Below are 25,532 nucleotides of genomic sequence, written 5' to 3' on the forward strand. Positions count from 1 at the left end.
CTAAAGTGTCACTAGTAGTCACTTGAAAGTCTTTTGGGCATTTGGTGTTGCCTGGAAGTATAACCAAGAAGTGACTTTGTACTAATGCATAGGTCCACAAATACATGTCTGTCACTTGATGACTACAACATCAAGGGGCACCTTTCATGTGTGAATGGGTAATCAGAGATTTGAAACCACAGGTAGAAATGCCTAGAGTCACTTCAAATGCAATACTTTGCACTGGAGTCAGTTCACACATTCAGCTGTCACTCATGAAATGTAGAGTTATCAGGCAATGACAAATCAAATTATGTCTTTCCATGTGTAAGCCGACCCTTCTTTCCTGCCACTCCCCCCCCCCCCGGCTCCATTATCAGCAGTCAGATCTAAAGGCATGTCGAAAATAGTGTTTTGTCTGGGACAGATATACACTAGTTTCACAGACTGAATTGTGGCTCTGGGTTGGGAAACCTAAACAGCAACCCAGCAGGATCAACAGATTCTGGTTTTACATGCCTGCTGGGGTGGTGTCAGTGCTGGGTCATTCTGCCTCCACACAGTAATTAATTTGTAAAGGACTAAAGTCTATCATAATTCATCAGAGCAGAAACAGAGGTGTCGCAAACATGGCCTAATTTATGCAAGCCTTTGGCAATGCCAAGGGACAAACGTTCAACTGGATAGCTTTCACCTTATTATGTTTGGAATGGTGAAATGCTATATGAATTCTTCGCCAGGTCAGGAATCGGTCAGATTCGGTCAGGAATCGGCCTCTCGCACTTCTGATGTTCTATTACAACTTAAAGGCAAGTGTGGAAAATGAACTATCCAGATCCAATGAAGAATTTAACCCTAAGAAGCTAGCTTATGGCATATCTAAAGATCAAGATATCACAAGGTCATCATTAAAGCTTCAGTCTTCTAAAAGCAGAGCTGTCTGCTAATTTATCCAGTGCAATAATTGCATAACATTCTTAATACTATGTTTTGCAATCTCTTCTTCTAATTAGGGTATTGCCTTGTGGGCTTTTCAATGATGAGAGTTCCTCATTCCACTAAAGGTCATTTGCTGTTATGCTGGAGAATGTCAAAGCACTCAGACACAAACATGACTTAGCACCTTTCAGCTACCAGAGGGCTGAGGTCCATAGTGAAGTGAATAGCAAAGCACACACATTTCAAGCTGCAAATGAGTTATGACTGGAATCAATGAACTACTGCCAGATATGTCATACACAACTGAATGTAGTAATATATAGTGCATCCTATCCATGTATTTCAGGATACATGATATGTCATCCTTCATGAAGCAAATTATCATTATTTCCCTTATTCAGATGGCGTACTTAGATCCAGATTGACTCGTGCAAGGCTATCCAGTGCAGCCCCATGTAGATGCAACACTCCAGATCTGCTAACTATGGCTAGGACAGCCTTCCCCAACCGGGTGCCTTCCAGAAGTTTTGGACTACAACCCCCAGCATTCCTGGCCATTGGCCACACTGGCTGGGGTTGATGGGAGTTGAAGTCCCAACAGATCTGGAGGGCACCAGGTTGGAGAAGGCTCAGCTAGGAGATCAGGAGTATACTGTGGATTACCTCTCGCCTTCCCTCCTATGATCATTTACATCATACAGGAGTAGCATTTAGTCTGCATTGGTGCTACTAACCAAGGTGGCCTTGTAAGTTTGAAACCATGGTTTGGCTTACAAAGCCCAGATAAAAAGAAATTTAGTTACTGCTAGTAATTATTAGGGCTGGTAGAGACATAACCCCCTTCATGGATCACTGCCTTGTTGTGGCGAAGGGGCTTGCGTAACTCCATGAACCGATAAGCTAGGCCGTGCAGGGCCACCCAAGATGGATAGGTCATGGCGGAGAGTTCTGACAAAATGTGGTCCACTGGAGAAGGAAATGGCAACCCACTCCAGTATTCTTGCCAAGAAAACCCCATGGAACATATCACAAGGCTAAAGGATAGAAGGGGAAGAAATGGAAGCAGTGACAGATTTTATTTTCTTGGGCTCCAAGATCACCGCAGACGGTGACTGTAGCCATGAAATTAAAAGACGCTTGCTCCTTGGGAGGAAAACTATGGACAACTTAGACAGCAGAGTAAGAAGCAGAGACATCAACTTGCCGACCAAGGTTCATATAATAAAAGCTATGGTTTTCCCAGTAGTAACATATGGCTGTGAGAGCTGGACTGTAAGGAAGGCCGAGCGCCCAAGAATTGATGCTTTCGAACTGTGGTGCTGGAGAAGACTCTTACGAGTCCCCTGGACTGCAAGGAGGTCAAATCAGTCCATCCTAAAGGAAATCAACCCTGACTGCTCATGGGAAGGACAGATACTGAAGCTGAAGCTGAAATATTTTGGCCACCTAATGTGAAGAGAAAACTCCCTGGAAAAGACCCTGATGCTGGGAAAGATTGAAGGCAAAAGGAGAAGGGGACGGCAGAGGATGAGATGGCTAGATAGCATCACCGATGCAATGAATATGAACTTGGGCACACTCCGGGAGAGAGTGGAGGACAGGAAGGCCTGGCGTGCTATGATCCATGGGGTCACGAAGAGTCGGACATGACATATCGACTGAACAACAACAACAACAAGAGACATAACATTACACCATTGTCAAAACAAACCATGAAAAAGAGGGGGAAGTTCATAAGGGAGAGGAGGGGGAGGAAAAGGGGGGATCATGCAAATCCATATCATGCTCCCAAACTTTTAGAGAGCAATTCTATGGGAGAGCGAGGAGCTGTCTTTTCCAATGTCCTGGCAGCTCATGCTGGGAAGTGAGGGTTGTGGCTTTAAAAAAAATCCTTTTTATTTGTTTTTTTCTGCTGTTTCCTTTCTTCTTTAATGTTTACCTCCAATTGATTACAAGGGGAAGGAAATGAACCATGCTAGCTCCAGTTCTGGATGCATGTTGGGGGCATGGGAGAGCTTTGGATCCTATGGATCCATAACATTATTTTTATTTATTTAACATCTGGCACGTCCACCAAATGTCTCCTTTTTGTGTTCTCCGATGTTGGAGTTCTGATAGAGAAGCTCCTTCACCAGCTTGCGTGGCTGGGTGTCCCTCCCCCCACCTCTGCTATTGGAGGAGATCCAAAAAATCCTCCCAGGGACCACATGAATGCAGCCTTAATTTGGGTTATAAGTCTGGGAGTGTTGCATTGACACCAGGGCTACATTGCTAAGGATGAAGTGGCTTCTGAACTCCTATTGCCCAAGCTCCAGGACAAAGGATAGTACAACTTTCCCCAACCTGGCGCATTCCAGATGTGTTGGACCTCAACTCCCATATTTCCCACCCAGCCAGAATATTGGTCCTAAGATTCTTCCTTGGCTGGAATACATTTCTCAAGGCAGTTCAGTAGAGTCACCTTTCTTCAGTTGCTCAGCTGCAGCTAGTGCCTCATGCAGGGTTACTCCTGCTCCAATAACCGTAACCTGGTCATCCTTGCTCTTGAACACCACCTGACAACATTAAACAAAACATTAGAGATAGTTTAAACACAAAATGAGAGATCTACACACACACACACACACACACTCTAATGTGAAGCTAGTTGAAGTCACAATATTTAATGACAACATTTCTGTAGTTAATTCCTTTTGGTGACGTTAAGATGGTACGACTCACCTTGGCTTGTCCAACATGGAAGTCCTCATTGCTGCCATAAATCACAGTATTTTCTGGGCGACTGGTCCTTATGAAACATATGCCCTGTTTTAAAAATGAACATGGCATAGATTTTAAGGCAATTTTAACCCATGAAATTAAACTCTGAAACCAATCAAAACAAACAAATATTTGTAATCAAATCCAAAAATTCAAACACAAAAATTAGTTTATTTGACCTGCTTCTCAACTGTAAAACTTGTTTACTTGGATCCAAGAGTTGATATATATTCAGAAAAAGCACATTATCTAGTCTTTAGGGGACTGTGCCACTTTAGAATGCAGGTAGAGAACTGAATGCTCAAAGACTCCCTAATTATGGAAAGGTAAGAGGTGAGCAAAAAGGGCTCTACCCTATTCTTACCCTTGATGTGCTAGTTTTCAACATGCAAGAATTTTTTTATTTTATCTTTTTAACCAAGGAGAAACATTTGAACATTCAATCTCAAATCAGCATTCAGAAATGGTGCAGTCCCAGGCACATGCAAGCAAAAACTTGGTATCTTACAAATTTTGTTCAGTGACATTAATACTTGTTTCCCATTTGCATTGACTTTTAGTTACCACCACAAAATTAGTTTGCTTTGGGTGGAACACACAATTTCATTTGAAATTCCTAGTTTGCCACCTATTACTACACACTAGATTCCATTGTACATAATTAAGCTGTAGAAGTGAAGAACACTCACTGGCCTGAATATTTTTCAAGGAATTCTGATTTTACAGCTTATGTAAAACCTTCTAAGGTCATGTATAACCTTCTAAAAGTTGTCAGGACAAGATAAATGGTTTCTATGGGATGAAGATCATTGTAGTTGAACAGCATCTTCCCCCGCCCCCCTGCCACTGGCAAAAACCGAACAAAACTTAAGATGAGAGTGCAGGAGGAGAAACCACTGGGCCTGAACAAGCCTAAAGGATGTGTTGTCAAGTGTGAAATCTTGGCTTTAGATCTGCAGCATGATCATAGCATGTTTTTATACTATCCCTTGTGAAAGGTTCAACCTACACTACGTAATGGGCCAAAGAGACTGGACCATAGCTCTATTCAGACCACAACTGTGTTCAGACAATCATATCTCAATTTAATAAGATGAAGCTGGGATATGTATTAGCTCTTTGCCTATGCACTCTGTCCTCATGGCACCCCTTGCCTCCTTGGTGCACTACAAAAAAGCAGGGAGTCTTCAATTAATCATTTTTTTCTCATTAAGTCTGGAGTTGGAACCTATGGCTAAGAGTCTCAGAACAAGCCAGGATGCTTAACCAACTTCAAACTATGGTTTAAGATCCTGGTTTGCCCCAAACATGGTAAACCATTGTTTCCCCGTTTAGATGTAATAGGGAACTACGTTAAATTGAAGATTCCTGGAGTAAATTGCAACACACCAAAATGTGAGTGGGGAAGAGGCTCCTTCCAAAAATGTACGGTACAGACTGCAAATAACAGAAGCTGGGGACATACAGAGGCAATGCGCTTTTGCATGTAGGCTCTGTTCAGAGGCTTGCCTGAATGCACTGAGATCAGGGCTAACAGGCATGATCTAGCTCCCTGCTCAATGTATGCAGATTCAACATGTGAACAGGGCTTATGTCTTCCAAAAAATGGAGGCAAAGGTGTCCCCTGACCAGCAGTTAAACTTTTATGTATTCTCAGTAACTGGGATCCAAACAGACCAAGCTAACTCTTTTCTCCTCTAGCAGTTGTTCAGCAATTCCAACATTCTGTCTTCTAAGCATTCTTTTCAACCCATCAGGTCACAATAATAAATCTTTGCATAGTTTGAAAGGCTCTTAAAAGGGAAGTTGGTCACTTTTAACCTTGAAAGCAAGCATATTCAAGAAGAGTTGCAGACCTTTGTATTTGCAGCCAATTCCACTGCCTTTTCAGTGGCTACAGCATCACTAGGGTAAAATACAGTTGTATTGGGAATGGCACGAAACATGCACAAATCTTCCAGACCCATCTGTGAAGGCCCATCTTCACCTAGAAGAGAGAATTGGAGGAAGATATCAGTAGAAAAATTGAACAAATTCCTCCTGTGTATACTTCTTTTAGCAAAAGTCAATGAAAGTAAATATAAGGCACTCACATAACATGGAGGGCTACCTACCATCTTCTCAAACTTGGAACCCTCTAAATAGCAAAGAAAGAAGATAGAAGGAAACTAAAAAGAAAGAAAACTAGGGTTATAAAGAAAAATCAAGGAAAATGTAGCTGTAAACAGTAACTAAAACAACAACACAGAGGCAAAAGGAAAAGGAAGCAAAAGGAACTAGGAATAGATACACACACGAGTTCAAGATAAAAAATAAAAACACACTTTTACATGGTGTAGCCAAAAGGAAAAATGCATGAGGCAACATTAGGTGTTCCCCAATCCTATGTGGAGCACAGACGAATTCAGGATTCCATCAGACTGCCCCACCCTGGCCATAGGGCACAAGGAACATAAAACTCACGGCAACACTGGTATTCTATTTATGCCCCACTTTTCAGCAAAGATTGGCTCTCAAAACAGGTTGCAATTACAATGCACACAGAGATGCAATATAACTAGGGTATGTTGGTGTGAGCATAGCAGTAGGTGGCACAGCCCTAGTTCCAGGTCTTTCCTCCAGAGAATATGTTAGGAACAGCTGCAGATGCACTTGTGTGCTGTTGGTGGAAATTGGAGTAACTCTTGTCAGTAGGTTGTTAGTCTTTTTGGTAGCTTCCACTTATTACATTTCTATAACCCCCAATAGCTGAAGCTCTCAGCTTGAACTGATTTGTAACATAGTCATGCTTGAATGTCTAAAGAATGAGCTGGTGTACTGCTGCACATTCAATTGCTCCTGCTGGAAGTGGCAGCAGCTAAACAAACTTTGGACCCATGGGACTGTTTGCACATAAAGGCAGCAAATCATGGGTTAATTATGGGCACATGCTGCTGCCATTTCACCTACCCAACCTGCACCAGGCTGATTGGAGGTTGCTCTGTGTCATCTGAACCTGGACACTATGCGATAACTGTGGGTTAAAGAATCCACAGCTAACCTAACAACTAATGGTTTAACCCAGAATTAACCTATAGTGCCTGGATGACATGGAAGAACCTCTGATCAGCCCAATCAGAGGTTGCATATGTGAAATGGCGGTGGCACACACCCAGTATGCACTGTGGCAAACTGTGAGTTAATTAACCCATGATTTGTCACTGTTACATGTGAACTGGGTCTCTGTCTGGGGTTTATTTATTGTGATATGCAAACCAGGAACTCTGACTTGTCTGGGGAGAGGCAGGCCAGAGTTCCTGGTTTCAGCATCATGATAAACACAGCATGTGTGAAGGAAGCAGGGGATTAAGAGAGGTGTTACCCAAATTCCCAACGTCCTGCAGTGTGGGCAGCAGGAAAACAATTTACCCAGTAGTAATTGCCCACCACCCCTTTTACATCCACCTCAGTCTGAGCCAGGGGATACTCAGACCCTTCAGGACACATTTGGGGTACAGATATAGGTGTGACACCCTACATAGATATTGGATGACAAGCTGACACCCTCTATTTCAAGCCCCCAAGCCTAAAATTTAAACAGTAGCAACACCAAACAGAAGGCTCTGAATTTAGTACTGAGGCTTAAGTGGAATAAAGCACACACAAACTCTGAAACAGATGGAGGAAAAGGGTAAAAAGGTGTACCAATATCAGAGAAAACCCAAAGCAATGAGAAAAATCCTTTGAAAAAACAAAGAAACTTTTTGGAACAATGCTGCACGCAAAAACAATAAAGCAATACCTATCTTATTCTTTACTGAAGTAAGGGTCTTCCCGTAAGACAGGATCCAATTCAGGATCCAAAAGTTCACAGGCCCAAAAGAAAGTTAGCAGACAAAAACTGAAGATCAAAACAAATACCAGAATGAAGATCGAAGACCAAATAGCAACAGGATCCCCCCTAGCTTTATACCCTGCCCCAGGTCCATGACAAGTGTGAGGTGAGCCTCCATAACCAATCACTATCAGGCTGGGTAAGTTCCTTGGCTTCCTGGAAGGGAGAGGGGAGTGAAAAGCTTTCAGCTGAAAATCAGTCAATCTAATTTTGGCAAAACTTCAGCTCTGACCTTGAAGGTCTGGAGACTAGAAGAACCTACGATAATGCACACAGGTGGTTTGAACAAGTGCGTGCCAGCCCTGCCTGATGAAATGGAGCTTGTCACAAGCAGCTAAATCTCAAAAGGAAGAAAGGATTTCTTAACACCATGGATGGGAGGTCTACAGTTTGTTTAGCCACTCCCACTTGCAGAAGAAGCCAAGCAGGAGTGACTGAACAGCATGCACCAGCATACTGACTTGTTCACAATAAACATTCATGGCGTGTGAATTGCCTGCTTCAAGAAATGAAGCACAAGGAGATCTAAAGGGTTTAAACAAACAAACGACGGCTTCCTGTTTCAGTACATTTGCTACAGAAGATGTAAGGCAGGGATGGGGAATCTGTGGCCCTCCAGATGTTGTTGGACTGCAACTCCCCTCACCACTGGCTAGACTGGCTAGGGATGATGGGAGTTGTAGTCCAACAACATCTGGAGGGCCACACATTGCCACCCCCTGATGTAAGGAGTGCTACAGAAATGGTACAACAAATAGAAGGAAATGTCATCCCTGAAAATGTCAGAGGTTTATTTATTTATTTATTACATTTCTAATCACCTAATAACAGAATCTGATGATGGCCTTCTTATAGTTTTTATCATGACGGCTACAAGAATTCTACTGAAATGAAGTCTGAGCATGTGCAGAAACAAAGCACACGTGCCATCCTGCAAATACTGACAGAATAGGTTCTCCTCTGTGCACTGAAATATGCAGGCACCTGCATTTAAAATAGATGTGCATTATTGCTGGAGAAGAAGTGAGTGGAAATTAGGCCTTCCTTTGAGGAAAAGCACAACTGGCAAGCGGCATTAGGAACAATCCACAGCTGATGATGAGAGCAAGCAATACTGAAATACCGTAGCACTGAAAGGCTAGCAAGCAAAGCTCAAAATGAACATTCTTGACCTAGCGCCAGGCTGTTCAGGCTTTGCTGTCAACATTTGCAATTCAAACCTTGTGTGCAGCATTGAGCCAATAAGGAAACTCCCACTCAGCTTCACCAAGCTCAGATTTTAATTCCCTGTTTTGAGAGGATTTTGTTTTACAATAAATGGCTTGCAATTATAATCAGCTATAAGTATGATACCATTGTTCCATTACATATCCCACCCATAAGCGACAGAGGATCAATGTTGCCTCCAAAGATGTGGATATGGAGGCCAAGACTGACTTATGCTGATGTCTGTCAGACAAAAGAGAATTCATGTTATCTACATAGCAATACAAGCTTTTAAAAAAATAATTCTTCGCTATTTTGCTTTTCCTGGGTATAGCCAGAGCACCCTGTACGTTAACACAATGGTAGTGTTAAGGTTATCTGAAACCAAACAAGAATAAACGGCGATTTCTAGCACATGCTGGAACACTCTTCGATATATCTAAAACTCTCTTTATTTGTCTCTGATGAATACATGAACTGCCTATGGTAGGTGGATCTAGAAATCTGTTGTCTGAAAAGTACACTTCAGTCAAAGGACTAGCAATTTTATAGGCCTCATTTCCATGAGCCCTGGGAACTCAGTGGACACAGCAGTAATCATCAGCATGCTGCCACTACAGCAGGTTGTGCATGTAGTGACAGAAGCCCTTAAAGGAGAAGGAGGAATGACAAGCATGCAGCGCGACGTCACACTGCCTAGGCCTGTCTCAGAGTAGCACACAGACTTAAACGCAGGGCAGCACTGAGCCAGTGGCTCAGGGGCTCCCACTTGTAGCTTTAGGGCGCAATCCTATGCATGTTTAGACAGAGAAAAGGCCTACAACTCCCAGCATGCCCCAGCCAGCTGGCTGGGGCATGCTGGGAGTTATAGGCCTTTTCTCAGTCTAAACATGCATAGGATTGTGCCCTTAAAGGGCTAGTTGGTAGACCTCTAAGGCTTGAAAAGAAAGACAGTACTGCAGGTGGACTCTCTACAGCACTACTGTTTGCCATTTGGGTGTGTGCTCAGGGGCAATTCATACACACAGGTGGAAGGAAGCTGTTACAAATTGTGGACTTTACTGAGTGTATATTCCCAATATTTAGGAAGCCTTTGGCTAGTTATCTACACCAAAAATGGTTTTAGCGGTGTTCAATCAATACACATACAAAGATAGCTATATATCAACCTTTTATGTTTATACCTCATACTATATTTCTTGCTCATTAATTGATAAGTGAAAACTTTAAATACATTTTTGACCTTGAATAATACAGTTTCACACTTCTTCATTACTCAAATAAGTCTGTGACCCAAGTGACAAGAGTTTTACAATCCAGCATTCTTTCTTTGGATACGATCAGGGCACTTTGCCAATAGGTTTTCATACGCTTTCATACCCAGAATTCATTGTGAACCTGCTTGTTTCTTCTCTTTAATACAATCACTATTTTCTACTTATTTCCATCTCAAAATTCTTAAGTATTTATTATTAAGCTTTTTTCAGTTGTTCTTTACTTAGCATTTCATAAAAAGACACCATTTCCCTATGAAGGAGGGTCAGCCATTTCTCAATAGCCTTCCTAACAATTCAACTGTTCTCTTAAAATCTGTGACAAAGCTAATGAGTCACAAATAAGAGTCGGCCACCATACACTAATGGTGCACAAGAGTTCCCCACACTCCTCGTAAACACACACACGCAGTGAATAAACAGATGGGCAGCCAGTTCATACACAGGGGCTGCCTAATCCACATGCTTGTAACTTTATTAACTATATGATCTCTTGAGCCACACTTTATACGGGAGTACAGACCAGCTTTCTTCCATGCCTAGATCATCTCCAAGAAGGAAAAATAACCAAAGCTACTTCATACGTGGCGATAGACTCAATCACACAGTCCTCACCGCAGCAGTCCTCTTTGGGCCCCGGAGATGGGACACTCTCAGTACAGCTGGCCCCACCCATGTGTGTGAACTGGCTGCTCACACTGTTCTGGCTTTCAGCTGTCCCTGCAGTTCCTAAGGCTGCCTTGATTTCCTAATAGCTAGTGTTTTAATAAGACCATGAAATTATACTGACAGATGCATGGAAATGGCCTCTAATGCTATTTCCAGAAGGAAGTGGGTCTAGGAGCAGCAAATTCATAGAGGATAAGGCTATTAATCAATAGCTACTAGTAATGATACTGTATTTTATAACCAGTAATATTAGAGGCGGTCTGGCTCTCAATAGCAGTTGCTGGGGAACACAAGCGGGAGGGTGCTATTGCACTCGTGGGCTTTCCATAGGCATCTGGTTGGCCACTGTGTGAACAGAATAATAGACTAGATAGGCCTTTGGTCTAATCCTGCATAGCTCTTATGTTCTTACATTCAGAAGCCAGTAAAATGTGTTTTGCAAAAGCCAGTACTATATATTCCTGGTTTTCTATGTACTCAAATGATGCTGCTATGATTAAAGACTATTAAATATGGAAGAATACAACACATATCATTATTGTATTACACAATTGATAATATCAAATAAAAAGCTAGAAGAGTAAAATTTGTTTACTCTGGTAATAATTTAAAGAAGAAGAAAAAAGAGATTCCTAAAATATATGGAAGTAACTTTCGCGAAGGCCTTACATGATCAATGGATAAAACGGAGAGATTTGAATATTTGTTTTAAATTCATACAGAACTAAATATGAGTCACACATCTTTGCTTTATGAGTCAGATGTGTGCATACACTGGTTTTTAACCTCTGGGAGAACTTAGGCAATCAGGTGAAAAAATTTAGGCTTACCAATGGATACACCACAGTGAGATCCACAGAGATTGATGTTGCTCTCAGAAATGGCTGCCATACGGATTTGATCATATGCCCTGGTGTAAAACGTGGCAAAGGTGCTAGCAAAGACAATGTTTCTGTCACGGGTGGCACAACCAACTCCAACACTCACCTGTGATGAGGAAGAGGGAGCGGGAAAAGAAATGAAACAATTCTAGCATAATAGATGCCATATTCTGAGGTATATAAATGATTTAGATAGATAAAAGGTAAAGGTGTCCCCAACCAGTCATGTCCGACTCTAGGGTGCGGTGCTCATCCCCGTTTCTAAGCCGAAGAGCCAGCGCTGTCCGAAGACGCTTCCGTGTCCATGTGGCCGGCATGACTGAACACCGAGGTGCACGGAACGCTGTTACCTTTCCCGCCAAGGCGGCACCTATTTATCTACTTGCAATTTCTTGCTTTCGAACTGCTAGGTTGGCAGGAGCTGGGACTGAAGACGGGAGCTCACTCCATCACGCGGCACTCGGGTCTCGACCTGCTGACCTGCCGACCTTCCAGTCTGCAGTTCAGCGTCTTAACCACTAAGCTAGATACATTTATACCCTGTCCATCCTCCAAGGAGCGCAGAGCAGTGCTTCTTCCCCTTCCCTATTTTATCCTTACAGCAACCCTGTGAAGTATGTTAGGCTGAGAGAGAGAGACAGAGAGACTGACCCAAGATCAGCTGGCAAGTTTCATGGCTGAGTAGGCTCTTAGTTTGATGCTCTAACCACAACACCACACTTTTGAATAATGGAGTGGTTGGGGGAGGAGGAAGAAATTCATAGCTGTATTAATATAATTCATAGCTTCATCAGAGTTGTCTTGCAGAACATGAGTTGTTTCTGGCTTTGAACATACTCATCAGTCTGCAGGTTGGGTGTATTTAGCAACATTCTTTCTTCCTGTAATATCTGTGCATATCGAGGCATCTGCTCAAAAGGATCCACACCGTAACAAACTGTAACACAGCCTCCAGCCATTCTCAGCAAGTGGCCCTAACTTACCTTGGCACCACACTAGAAGCTCAAGAAATCAACATCTTTCTCCTAAAAAGCTACTTCTCAGCACACAAAATACTTGAGAATCCTCTTATCTATTCCTTTTTAATCAATTCCAATTAAAAATTATTTTTAATCAATTGATTGACCTTTTATAAGCAACTCCAGTGAAAGACTAGAAGTTTTTTTTTTTTTTTAAAGTGACCCTCCTACTTAAAGTAGGATAAATCAATTTAAATCAACTTAAAGGTGCTACAGACATTTGCTCAAGCTCAAGAAATCAGAAGTGATGGCCATGGTGGCAGCAACCTAATCTACAGAGTTCTAAAGTAGAGGGTTTCTAGCAACTCTATAGGGAGAGAAGCAAGGCCTGAGGGAATGAAGGCATAGGATTGAGAGCACTGCCAATGTGATGGGAGGGAAAGAGGTGTGGCGACAAGACTGTTGGGCTGATGGCACTATGAAGTGTAACCTTTTGTCTTAGGCCCTTGAATCAAGCTGACCATTGCTTGTTGTACTGCACCGAACAACTCTAGCAGTGTGTAGTTCAGCCAGGGCTCATAGGGATACAGCACTGGCGCTTTTTGATTAGTGGGGATGCTGCGTCATCTGCCACTTCCTGAGAATTCCCTGTTCCCCCTGAGCTTAGTTGCAATCTTCACAGTAGCTGGGGGCAGGGTGTGTGTGTGATTTTTCCCAGCAACAATATATTGTTCCCTACTGTATACAAAGTATTTTGGAGTGGCTTGGTCTTCAGTGGGGAATTAAGACCCATTAGCTCTACAAAAGACCTGCTCCTAGCAGATGAAAATTCCTGTCACTGGTTTGTCGATATGGATCAACACATCTCCCTGCACTCTTGGACTCTCCCTGGGGTGTGTGGGTATGAACACAGCCATGATGAGCACCTGCACTTCAAAGGTTACCACTATGCTGCTGAACTCCAGTCACTTTATTTATAAAGTAGGGCAGTGACAATAGTTTAATCATGGAAGCCAGGGTTTATCTGACAAGCCTACTTCTTTCTGTAGTTCAGAACGCTGCATGCCACACAAGAACTTACCATGTTTTGTTCAGCAATGTAGCACTCAATGAAACGGCTGGGGTGTTCTTTTTTGAACAGCTCGGAGAAAGTAGAATTTTTTGTATCCCCATCCAAAGCGACCACACGGTCACAGGCATGACCCAGTTTTGCAAGAGCCAAGCCATAAGCCTTGCGGGTAGCAAACTGTGAAAAGGAAAGTGACATCGATGCACCATCTTCATTATTCTATAAAACATATAACTACATATTACATACTTCTATAAAATAGGTAACTACAAATTTTCGAAATAAAACCTTCAAATTAAAAAAAAAATCCAAATGGCCAATATCACATTGAAAAGATTCAAGCAATCTCTTAACCCTTCTCTGTATTTTGAGGCATACAGATACAGCAATATCTACTACAGGTTTCTACTATGGCATTTATAATGGTCAACATTTCAAATATTTCGTACCCTGATCCTAAACATTTGTGCTGTCAGATCTCCCTGCAGCATCCCTGAAACATCCTTGCGACGCCACTGTACAAGCTTTTAAAGGTTGTGCTGGTACAACTGTCTGCACACCTGTAGCTGTCAAGGATGCTGAAACAGGAAGACTTAGGGGTAGGTCATAGAGGAAACTGGCAAGAGAAACCAGATCCTCCCCATAAAGACACAGTGAACTCACTGCTATCCATAGCTAAATACAAAACTCCAAAGCTTCCCTATCCATTGCATCCCTAGAGTTAAGTGGAAAAACGAAACCATTCTTCCAGGAGTCTCTCTCAGCTTTATCCAGGCCAAACTTGGTTTACTCTGGCATCTTCCAAGAGTTCTAATAAGGTTTTCATAGTCAGGCTCTTCAAAGTTGAAGAGGCAGAGAGATGACCTTCTGTGTCCCTCGTGCTGTGCCAGTTCAGCCACCTGGAATGGCAGCTTGCTTTGTGTCGTTTCAGGTGAAGAAGCCTACTGAGAAGCCATAGCTTTGTGCAGGCATTCACCTGCAACACACACAAAGCTAAACTGGATACGGGATGTGTGTGGGCATGTGCACCATGCCCCCAAGCGTCCCACATCCCTGTCTATGTCACAGACCTTTGCACATTCAGCTGAATGCACTTACAAGCCCCTATACAGATCTTCACACTCAACTTGCAAAGGTCTGATGTGGCTGGGGGTGCTTCAGGGTATGCTCACACACATCCCATCCTTAGTTTAGCCCTATGCATGCTGCCCAGAGCTCATATTACTTTACCACCAGAGTGAGAGAAGCTGGACAGGCCAATTCTAATCTGGTTCTTTCTAAAAGGAATAAGAACTCTTATCCAGGTCTAGAAATGGGAAGCTAGTATGCAGTTGTTATTAGGACATGCCCCTTCCAGTTTTTACACACTCATATCTTCACTTTCATCAGCCTAAAAAAAAAGACAATGTTTGCGGCACACCATCCAGGTAATGTCTTGTCTGAAATTCTCACCACATTTCTGTCGTTATCTTCAGGAATGGTTTGGATGTTCAAAAGTAACATATATGTCTGAAGCTATTCAAATAATGCCCAAAGCAGGGACTTGCAGATTTCATCTGCAGACATCCTGAGCACACATTGTGTGTGAGGTCCACGGGTCTCAGTTTTGGCTTTTACCTTAGAAGTTCCTCTCTCTCCAGAATCCTGGCCTAGCCTCTTTAACAGACAAAGTGCTAATTCCAAGGAGGAGTTTTTGCTTTGAGACTGATGTGTACAAGATCACTTTTAGACCCATGTTTCAGGAAAAAACATTTCATTGTTCTCGCAAAAGGTCTGGTGTTTTCAGTGGGCATTCTGCTACCATAAAAATGAATTGTAATTGGAACTCCACAGGTTCTAAGGGTGGACCTACATGAAGCTTTTAACCCAGACCTTTACTGAGGCATCTGCTTCCAGATCCTTTGTGGGATTAAGATTGGCTCCTTTACACATTTTCCCCCCATTTTTCTTTCTTTCTCTGCCTTTCTATATGTTTCGTTATACAACCAATAGATGGGGCTGTTGTATAGCGAAATTATGCAATTACACAAGATTTCTATGGCAGTATAGAGGCCACTGAGAAAAAATACCACACTTTCCCCATTAAGTAAAAAACCATGATAATGGTCACAAAGCATGGGAGATGCCCTGGAAGATGACGACATCGTGTAAAGGCCCCACAAACTACTGTGAGTGAGCAATCATGAGCACACAATAAAAGGCTCGTGCAGAAAAGCTCTAAGTGTCATGCAGAATACTTCACAGCAGCCTTCCGCAACCTGATGCCCTCCAGGTATGTTGAACCTGGATTCATCTGGGAATGATGGGAATTGCAGTTCTATGCATCTGGAGGGCACTAGGTTGGGGAAGGCGCTTGACAGGATTCCAGGGTGAAAACTGTTTATTCCCATTAATTAGCTCCATAAAATTTGCTGTCCTTAGAAAGGACAGTAACATCTGAGCAAAGTATCACTTCTGGGAAAGCCCATAGTACCTTCTCTCCCATCTTGTAGTTTGGGGGTGATGGCATCTTAATGTTCTTGATATTAACAACTGGGGCATCTTCTTGTGGAATTGCTGGAGAAAGCTTTTTCTTGTTCTGGATTTTGTCATCAATCTCATGAATGACTTGCTCTGCCATGTTTTTGGGAAGAGGCTTGCCATGCCAGTTTTCCTTGTCCTCAATACCTGTGGAATATTATAAACAATTCAAAAAGCAAGAAGTTAAAGCACAATCCATTTTGCAAATGATTTTCAATGTCTGAGTTAATGCCATAACACAATTACCTTACTTTATAAATACGTTGATCTGCCTATCATGTGTGGGCTAACAATGCCTCTGTTCACTGCCACAGCCTGCCTCATTCCTGTTATTCCATTCTTTTCCTTGCTGGACAACCCCCCTGGTAATCTCTACCCTTATCCTCCTACAAGCCCAATTCCTTCTTCCTTCCAATTGTGTGCCAGCTACATTATCCAAAGTTGAGTCAGTGCTAAGAGTGTTAGACTAGGGCCAGGGATACCTGCCTTATCCCCACTTCGCCATGAAGTTCACTGGGAGATCGTGGGCCAGTCACTATCATTCAAACTGGACCTACCTCACAAGGGAGCTGTGAGGATAAAATTGGGAAGCAGGGGAGGGAGAAGCATGCCCTGAGCTCCTTGGAGGAAGGGCAAGATAAAAATGCAACACTTGATTATTTTAAAATTTAATTTTAATTAATTTAATTCTGAATCAATCAAAAATGGAAGTACTGGCCTTGTAATTCTTCCCTTCATCTTTTCAACATCTTATTTCTAGTGTGATCTCCTTTGATGCCTGCCCCACTAGAATCCCAATACAACTTCAATATGAGCACTCATCTGCATCCATTCAATGATGACATATATGTTTGGTTGTTCTCCCGCCTTGGCCTCTCAGTACTCTTTATAGCAGGGGTGAGCAACATGCGGCCCTGCAGCCCCCCCCTACTGCAGTTTATAGAATGTGAACCTTTGCAACATGTACTATCATATTTTATTTATGCAATACTGCTACCAACCCTGAACCCTTGGAACAGGGTGGGCTATATGTCTAAATAGATGAATAAATCAAGTCAGCAAATCAATAACTTGACTGCAATAATGACATGCTAGGTATTCTATAATTAAGGACCTGAGTAAGCAGGCACTCTGTGCAAGCACGAAACTTCTCTCTGCTTCAGGAAAGAGCATCAGACAGACTGAGCTCTCACAGTAACAGGATCTAAATACTGGATTCTTTTCGCCATACAGAAGTCTCACAGAGTGGCAGCATTTGTTCCTGAAAAATGACAAATATCCTAAGTTTATTTAGCTATTTTTGAAAAGGCTTAAGCCAGCTGATGGATGCACAAGATTAAAAATGTAACGTAGTGGGGAAGGAAAAAATGCGGGGTAAATGTGTGGCGGCACAAACCCACAGTTCGTACATGAGTGTCCAGCACTAAGAGACTTGATATTCATTGTGTTTTCTTCTGAGCTGCACCTGAGCAGAAAGGAACTCATATCTTTGCGCACATCCACACTCAGCCAACGTGCCTGTGCATTGTTTAATTTTTAATGGGCACAAACCACCAAGAAGGCAGGGCAAGCGCAAAGATCTCTCTTGTTTGGCTAATGAAATGTCTGATATGTCGTGCCAGCTGTGACACTTTGCAGTTCATAATGGAGGGCAGAGAAGACTATTGCTGTCTATAGTGTACTGAAACATGGCAGATTACATAAGGTGGGTCAATCAAGAAGAGCACAAGAGATGTTTTGAAGGCTAACTCAAAATTAATTTAATATAAATATCTGATACCATAGAATACACTCAGGAGTGAGCATCTAATAAAAATTTAACAGCTATTGAACCCACTTTAAAATTTCGAAATTATGCTCAGAGCAGCACATTTATCTATGATTTGAATACTGCACATCCCACTTTTCCTTATGGGTTTATATGTGGATTGTAACCATTCCCTTGTGTATGGGAATGTATATACAGGCATACTCCTTTATGCTAGCCCATTCTTCTCCCCCCATTGTCCTTGAATTCAACCCTCCTATTTTATTCAGCTTTTAAAATAAATCTCATAGCAAAATTCATGTCATTTGGTAGCATATTCTATTGTACAATAAAGCTTTTTGTACAAAGAGCTTTACAACAAGCCTTAAGAATAGGTTTTTACTACTTCTGTTTAATATTCTATTCCCACATTCACTCACATTTTATGTAATTTGTGGGGAAGGCTGTTATTTAAGCACTGAGGCACCTGCATGCAAATAATATAGCAAAGGGCTACACAGCTAAGGCTCACTGCAAAAAGGAAAAGTCTAGAGTTCAGCTCAAGTATTCTCCCACTACAAGCCATCATGCAACCTGATAAAGCATCAGCCATCCTGCCATTACTGACAACTGCAATGCAGAATTGTAAAAACAGGCACTTCGACTTCAATAAAGAACTAATTTCAAGGAGATTATTAATCATATTCATATTAAAGGTTCATTTTGAAGCCTTTTGGGGAGAAAAAGCCATTTCCTATTTAAGGAACTGGTTTTGGAATTTTCTAATAGCTGGTGTAGCACAGCGTGAAATCCAACATCACGTGAGCGGACTGCCATGATACAGGATTTTTCCTTTGTTCCCCCCTCTAAACCTGCTCCAGGCAGTTTCCCCAACCCACTGGCACAGATTTTGAGGGTGTGCAGGGGGCGATTGCTCCCCTTCCCGTTCCGCTAACAGAAGCCATTCCATCAGTGAGAGGGGCTAACTGGATACAATCCAAGGTGGTTAAAAGACAAAGTTACAAATTAGGAAATTCCTGCTTTAAACCTCACATCTACCTTGAAGTCACTTGGTGGCCTTAGGCATACAACTCTCTCAGCCTCAGATCCCCATCTGCGCTATGGGAACAATACTGATCAACCTTGCAGGGTTGCTATAAAGATTACAAGATGATGTATGCAAAGTGCCTTGAACACTCTAAAGTGCTATCTGATTGCTTATTATAATTATCTTTTAATTCAAGTTGCTAGACCTATGATTAACAAACAAGTAGCTTGATTGTGAGGAGTTTGCCACTTGACATCACCTGTTATTCCTCTGCCTTTAAAAGTCTTGGCAATAATCGCAGTTGGTTGGTGTTTAGCCTGGCCAAAGGCTTTGCACAGTTCCTCCACGCTGTGGCCATCAACAACAATAGCGTGCCAGCTAGGAACGCAAACAAACAGATTAGCTTTAAAAGGATTTACAGAAGTAAAGCCTTCTGTCCAAGCTGCCAGCCAAATAAGCACCATACAAGCGTGTATAGAATATTAAGCACAAAGCTATATGTATAGTTATCCATTATAAATAGATTTAAGTGGTTTGCTAGGGTATTCTTCTTGTGAGATGTTCAGAGTGGCCAGGATCCAAAGAGCTCCTATAAAAACACCAGAGGACTTGGGCACACCCAATCGGATTTTTTTTTACATATTTTTCTTTGAACAGCAGATCCCTAATGCCATACCACAATTTGCTCTAGAATGACTCCTCCGTTTCAGAGGTGGTTTGCCATTTGGCATGGAGAGCTGCTGATTGTGAAACATAAGCCCCAAATTCTCATGGATGCATCGTGGAGCTCATCATGTGGTTCTCTGGATCCCAGCTAGACATGATAAATCAATAAATGTAGCACTAAGTTGACTAAAAAGAATGCTGTCATTTGAATTAAACTAGTCATTCTAGAGAAACTTGCTTACAAAATATGCATACTGGGGACTGTAGCCTTAGCATGAACTAATGGCATGCTGAACAGTACATTTTAGTTACTAACATATTCAATCGAACCTCTTTAAAATGAATAATACAGTGGATAACAACTAAGCAAGAATGTCTGCTTAGAACCAAGGACCCAAAGGCAAATATTTTCTAAGTCAGGGGTGTTGAACCTCTTTTAACCCAAGGGTTGATTCAATTTGAGAAAAGCTCGAGGGGGGGACGGACAGAATTCCAGTGGAGGGTGGGGCTGAAGGCGAGACTGGGTGGAGCCAAAGGGTGGGGCTGAAATACAAAAAATACCAGCATCCTGTAGCTTAAAGCTCTTACTGCCAGTAATGAAAGACAGGGACAGATTAGAACCCCAAGTAGGCCAGATTTGGCTCTTGGGCCAGAGGCTCAACACCCATGTCGTAAGTATTTGTGTGCTCAAATGTAAAGATTATCAACCACCTTCACGTCACTTAGCCACCTCAGTAAAATAATGATCACACAAGGGATTCGATATTTGTTTAGGGCAAATAACCTTCCTCAGTACAGTATAACAATAGATCCTTCCTGAAGTTTAGGCAACAGTCATGCGAGTTTTGTTGTTCAGTCGTTCAGTCGTGTCCGACTCTTCGTGACCCCGTGGACCACAGCACGCCAGGCCTTCCTGTCCTGCGCTCTCTCCCGGAGCGTGCTCAAGTCCATATTCATTGCATCGGTGATGCTATCTAGCCATCTCATCCTCTGCCGTCCCCTTCTCCTTTTGCCTTCAGTCTTTCCCAGCATCAGGGCGCATGAATGAGCTAAAAAGTAGTCAATAACCCCAAATGCCACAAATTTCAAAAGCCAGAAAGGTAATGTTTAGCACATATGTCAAAAACAATGTAAACGCTCACATGACTGCAAACAACTAGACAATTAAAAACCAAATAGATAAAATCAATTTGACATCAAATTATCTCATATAATCATATACACACCCAAAGGCTTCACAACGTTTTTGGTAGATTTCAACATGATGTTGCAGAGGAGCAGGGTCACTTTGTCCCAATCGGTTAATATCAAGAATAGCAACCAAATTATCCAGTTTGTAGAAGCCAGCAAAGGCCATTGCCTCCCAAACAGAGCCTTCAGATAATTCTCCATCCCCAAGGACACAATACACTCGATAGCTGTATATCAAACAAAAATAAGAGGTTAAATTTAACATCCTAAATGACTGAAGGAATAAAAATACTTCTCCAGTTAAGTCTATACAACATGGTACTCATGGACAACTGCTTCAGATGATATCTTCCTATACAGACCACCAATGCTGTGGATTTTCTTACTTCTTCTCCAAAGCCTACCATATGCTTCAGCCATCCAAAGCAGTTTTTAAAAACTTCCCCCTACTTTTTACCATTCCTGCTGCATCTTTATTACATAGCCAAACTAGATGAGAGAGCAACAGTTCCGTGTCTTTAAACACTGACCTGCCCCATCACATAGAAAGTGCAAGGGGATAGTCTGACCATAAGACCAAAAGGGGAGCAAGGGTACAGGATGCTGAACAGGTGCTCCCATGAGTTATCTCCCTAAAGTCCACCACGTCAGGCACTTGCATCGCAGCCAGGCTTTCTTATGGTATCAGAATCTGGCTGGGGAGGGAAGGAGCTCAGGTAACAGACTGAAGGGAGGTCAGCCATGGGAGGAGGAGCGTTCAGCATATAACTCCTTTTGCTCTTAAAATCAGACATGAACACCAACCCAGCTTTCTATGTGACTGCAAAAAAACTGGGTTTGAGCACAGATCTGCTGCCATCACATTCACTTTAGGCAGTAGATCCACCTAAGAGTTGGCTACAGTTCACTGCATCAGCCAGAAGTAATTCATAGGAAGCTGCCTTATACTGAATCAGACCATGGGTTCATCTAGGCCAGTATTGCTGACACTGACTGGCAGTAGCTCTCCAGGGTTTCAGGCAGGAATTCTTCTAGCCCTGCCTGGAGATGCCAGGGATTGAACCCAGGGCCTTCTGCAAGCAAAGCAGGTGCTCTACCACTGAGCCACAGCCCCTGCTTCACCATGCTGTTATAAGCCCTATTCAGGCATTCCTGAAAAGGCTTAAGGGATGTGTGGGCAAGGATGAACCACATAAACCCAACCCCAACATTGTGTAAGTGATATCACTACTCCAGGCATCCACACATACAATGCCAACATGTGGAGGGACGGGGGCTATGCGTGGACACACACAGGCCTCCATGACAGCCGGAATGCTCATAGCATGGGGTTCTGGCTCACGTACAGCTGAACATGTATAGGCCCCCTCCAGACATATATGTGGATGGCTGAGGTGGTAACATCAGGGGCAGGGCTATGTGGTACTAATCCACATGTGTGTTTACTTACACCTTTTCAAGAATGCCTGAACAGAACTGTGTTTCCAAACTGTGTGCGCTCTCTCTCTCTCTTTCTCTGTATGTGTGTGTGTGTGTGTGTATACATACAGTGTATATATGTGTGTGTGTGTGTGTGTGTGTGGAGAGACAGAGAGAGAGAGAGAGGCTTTGAGATATTTCAGGTTATTTCTGTCTGAGTTCAGGCAGCACAATACTGAGCTCCTTAAAAGTGAACACTAATCTTGATTTTGAAGAGTAGTCCAGCAAATGTTTTTTTTGGAAAAAATCATAAAAGAGCCTAAGAAAACCAAACTTAAAACAAGGAAAAATTCATTTTCAAAAAAAAGGAGAAAGAAAACTTTAGATCTCTTCCAAATGGTGTGTATGAATGCAATGCGTGAGTGTATCTGCAATGTAGATGGTGTGTGTGTGTGTGTGCACGCCTGTGCATGAAGGGTGAGTGTGCCTGTGTGAATGGTGTGAGAGAGTGAGGTGACCATGCCCACTGCTGGCATATGACCCCTGGGAAGTTTCCCAGGTGGCAATCTGACCCTCAGGCTCAAAAAGGTTCTGCACTCCTGTTCCAAGGTCGTGCTCACACTGCAAACTGAAACTGCTTTAGGTGTCATGGGTTGTCCTCCCAAGGCAACTTGGGAATTGTTCTTCTTTTAGGGAAGTATTTCTTTATAGAGGGCATAATAAACCTGTAGAATCCATTGCCATAAGATGTGGTAACAGCCATTAGCCTGGATGGCTTTAAAAGGGGTTAGACAAATTCATGGAGGATAAGGCTATCAATGGCTATGAGCCATGATGCTATGTATTACCTCCAGGGTCAGAGGCAGCATGCCTCTGAATACCAGTTGCTGGGGAGCATGAGGAGGAGGGTGCTGTTGCCCCATGTTCTGCTTGTGGGCTCCCTGCAGGCATCTGCTTAGCCACTATGGGAAAAATTATGCTGGACTAGGTATGGATTTGGTCTGATCCAGCACGGCTCTTCTTATGTTCTTGTTCCACTGATGGGAATAGAGCACTCTCTGCCAGGTTCCACAGCACCCTTACAAAATTAAATGAGAGATTTTATGAGAATTAACTCAGCTTAAAATTGGCTTTAGTTTTGTAACATAAATGTGCCCTGAGAGGACAACTGCTGTTTGGCTTCACACAACTTTAACACCAAGACGAGAGCCAGTGTGGTGCAGTGGCTAGAGTGTTGGACTGGGAGTCGGGAGATCCAGGTTCTAGTCCCCACTTGGCCATGGAAGCTCACTGGGTGACTTTGGGCCAGTCACAGACTCTCAGCCCAACCCACCTCACTGGGTTTTTGTGAGGATGAAATGGAGGAGGAGGCGGATTATGTACGCTGCCTTGGGTTCCTTAAGGATGAAAAAAGGCAGGATATAAATGTAATAAAAATAAATAAATAAATAAATAAATAAGATGGGTCTGCAGTCAAATATGATTCAGCTCTACTCTGCAGGCTATTAAGAATCATATTCAAGGTCTCTGAGGGCAGCTCACTGAGTTACCTTCTTTTGTCCCTGTATGCTACTGCAGTTATTAAGAGGCCTGACAATGTGTGCCTATGCACACTCTAAAATATCTGAAGAACTTTTAAGAGCATCAAGAGTAATCACAAACACATTTTTATTCCCTTTTTTAAAAAAGCAACTTCTCACCTTTAAGTAATCTAAATGAGAGAGGCTGTGATTCATTAGTTCAAATAACTGTAGAAAAATATATAACCTTGAGAAAGAAGGTGCTCTAACAAGGAATCGTTCTGTAATGCTGGAAGGAACATGCCTGTTTAAACACAGTCACTGTGACTCAGCAAGATCATTGAGGAAGCACGACAGATCTTACTTAACAAGGGCTGCGTACTTCCTCATTTCAATATCACCAGTTGGGTCAGTATTTCCACACATGAACAGAGCACAGCATTCTCATTTCAGAGAAATGGCACATTTGATTTAATCCATTCAGTCAGAGGCAAAGGTTTGCTAGCCGTCCACTATGGATATTTGGAGCCCAAGTGTAAAAACTGCTATATCTCAGGGCCAAAGTAGATGTGATACTCAATGCTTGAAAAACAATTTTCACTGCTGTTGTGGGGAGAGGGGGTAGATGATCAGGACCACAGCACACAGAGAGGGACCGTTTAAGCCTTTCCTCTTCTGCTCCAGCCACCCTGGTGGAAAGCTCCCACTGGAGCCAATGGAAGCTTCCTATCCATTTCTCTTACCCAGGCTCCTAACCAAAATTTCTGATCCCATTGCTTTGCAGCAGCTATTACATGTCAAAGTGGAAATTAAAATAAATACAATCTCAAAGTTATGCATTTAGTGCCATATCTAGTTTGGCCTTCAATTGTGACCTATTGCAGCCAAAAAGGTTCCTCCCAACCTTCCAAGACATTTGGTATTCCCCAATTTAAAATCTTTTCAGTACCCATGGCTAATCAAGCAATATGGAATTTTTAAGTTGAATTATGTTTTTAATAAGCACTTAACTACAGGCATCAGAAGAGGCACCCCCCCTTCTCTCTGACAGAGGATGAAATGTCTCTTCTGTTGCAACATGTGCTGGCATTTAAGACAATATCTGACTTATTGTTTATTCCTATGCAAATGTGTAGATATAAATTGATTAGACCCCATACGATCAATCAACTAACATGTCTTTAATTGTGACACAGCCCTGCTTTTTGGGAAGATGGTAAATTGTTTTTCTAATGCTCAAAGGTCAATAAATTGTTGTATTTAAGGTTGGGGAAAAATATTCCCCCCAGGTTTGCCTTCTAATGTAGCAAATGGATTTATTGGGATGAGTCATCTGGAAGTATCTGTTCCGAGGATATCCCGATATGGCATAGTTTGTTTTTTTCTCTGCCTGTGACACAAAGTGATACATGGATTATGATGTTTATTGGAGGGGATAGCAGGGGCTGGAGAGAGCTGATGTGTGAAGTAAGCCTCACTTTGAGTCTCGGGTAGTGGTGTAGTGGAGCCAGGGCTCACAGGGATGCAGTGCCAGCCCTTTTTTATTAGCAGAGATGCTGACCTCATCTGCCACCCCTTCAGAGGTCTCTGTTCCCTCTGAGCTTAGCTGCAATTCTAATAATAAGTGTGAGGAAATTAATTTCCCTGACAACAATATATTGGCTTGGTCTCGAATGGGCCATTAAGACCCATTAGCGTTACAAAATTTCTGCTCCTGGTGGAGATGAAAACTGCTGGTACTGGTTTGTTGGTACAGATCAACAAAGCTGCCTGAATTCTTGGACTCTCCTTAGGGGTATGGCTATGGAAAC

General features: G+C 42.5%; 1 protein-coding gene across 1 annotated transcript in view; it reads right to left on the reverse strand.

The window, feature by feature from the left end:
• TKT (transketolase) overlaps positions 1–25,532 on the reverse strand; it is a 42,073-nt gene that overhangs the window by 2,043 nt on the left and 14,498 nt on the right. The window contains exons 5-12 of the mRNA XM_084839999.1: positions 20,818–21,009; positions 19,185–19,303; positions 16,084–16,277; positions 13,623–13,787; positions 11,532–11,688; positions 5,535–5,665; positions 3,640–3,723; positions 3,380–3,473 (exon numbers count right to left, since the gene is read on the reverse strand). Coding sequence (XP_084696125.1) covers positions 3,380–3,473; positions 3,640–3,723; positions 5,535–5,665; positions 11,532–11,688; positions 13,623–13,787; positions 16,084–16,277; positions 19,185–19,303; positions 20,818–21,009 — 1,136 coding nt within the window. The remainder of the gene's footprint in view (positions 1–3,379; positions 3,474–3,639; positions 3,724–5,534; positions 5,666–11,531; positions 11,689–13,622; positions 13,788–16,083; positions 16,278–19,184; positions 19,304–20,817; positions 21,010–25,532) is intronic.

Source organism: Heloderma suspectum, chromosome 2 (genome assembly GCF_057233095.1).
Source record: "Heloderma suspectum isolate Gila_16-S chromosome 2, 16-S_ref, whole genome shotgun sequence".
Classification (NCBI taxonomy): Eukaryota; Metazoa; Chordata; class Lepidosauria; order Squamata; family Helodermatidae; genus Heloderma; species Heloderma suspectum.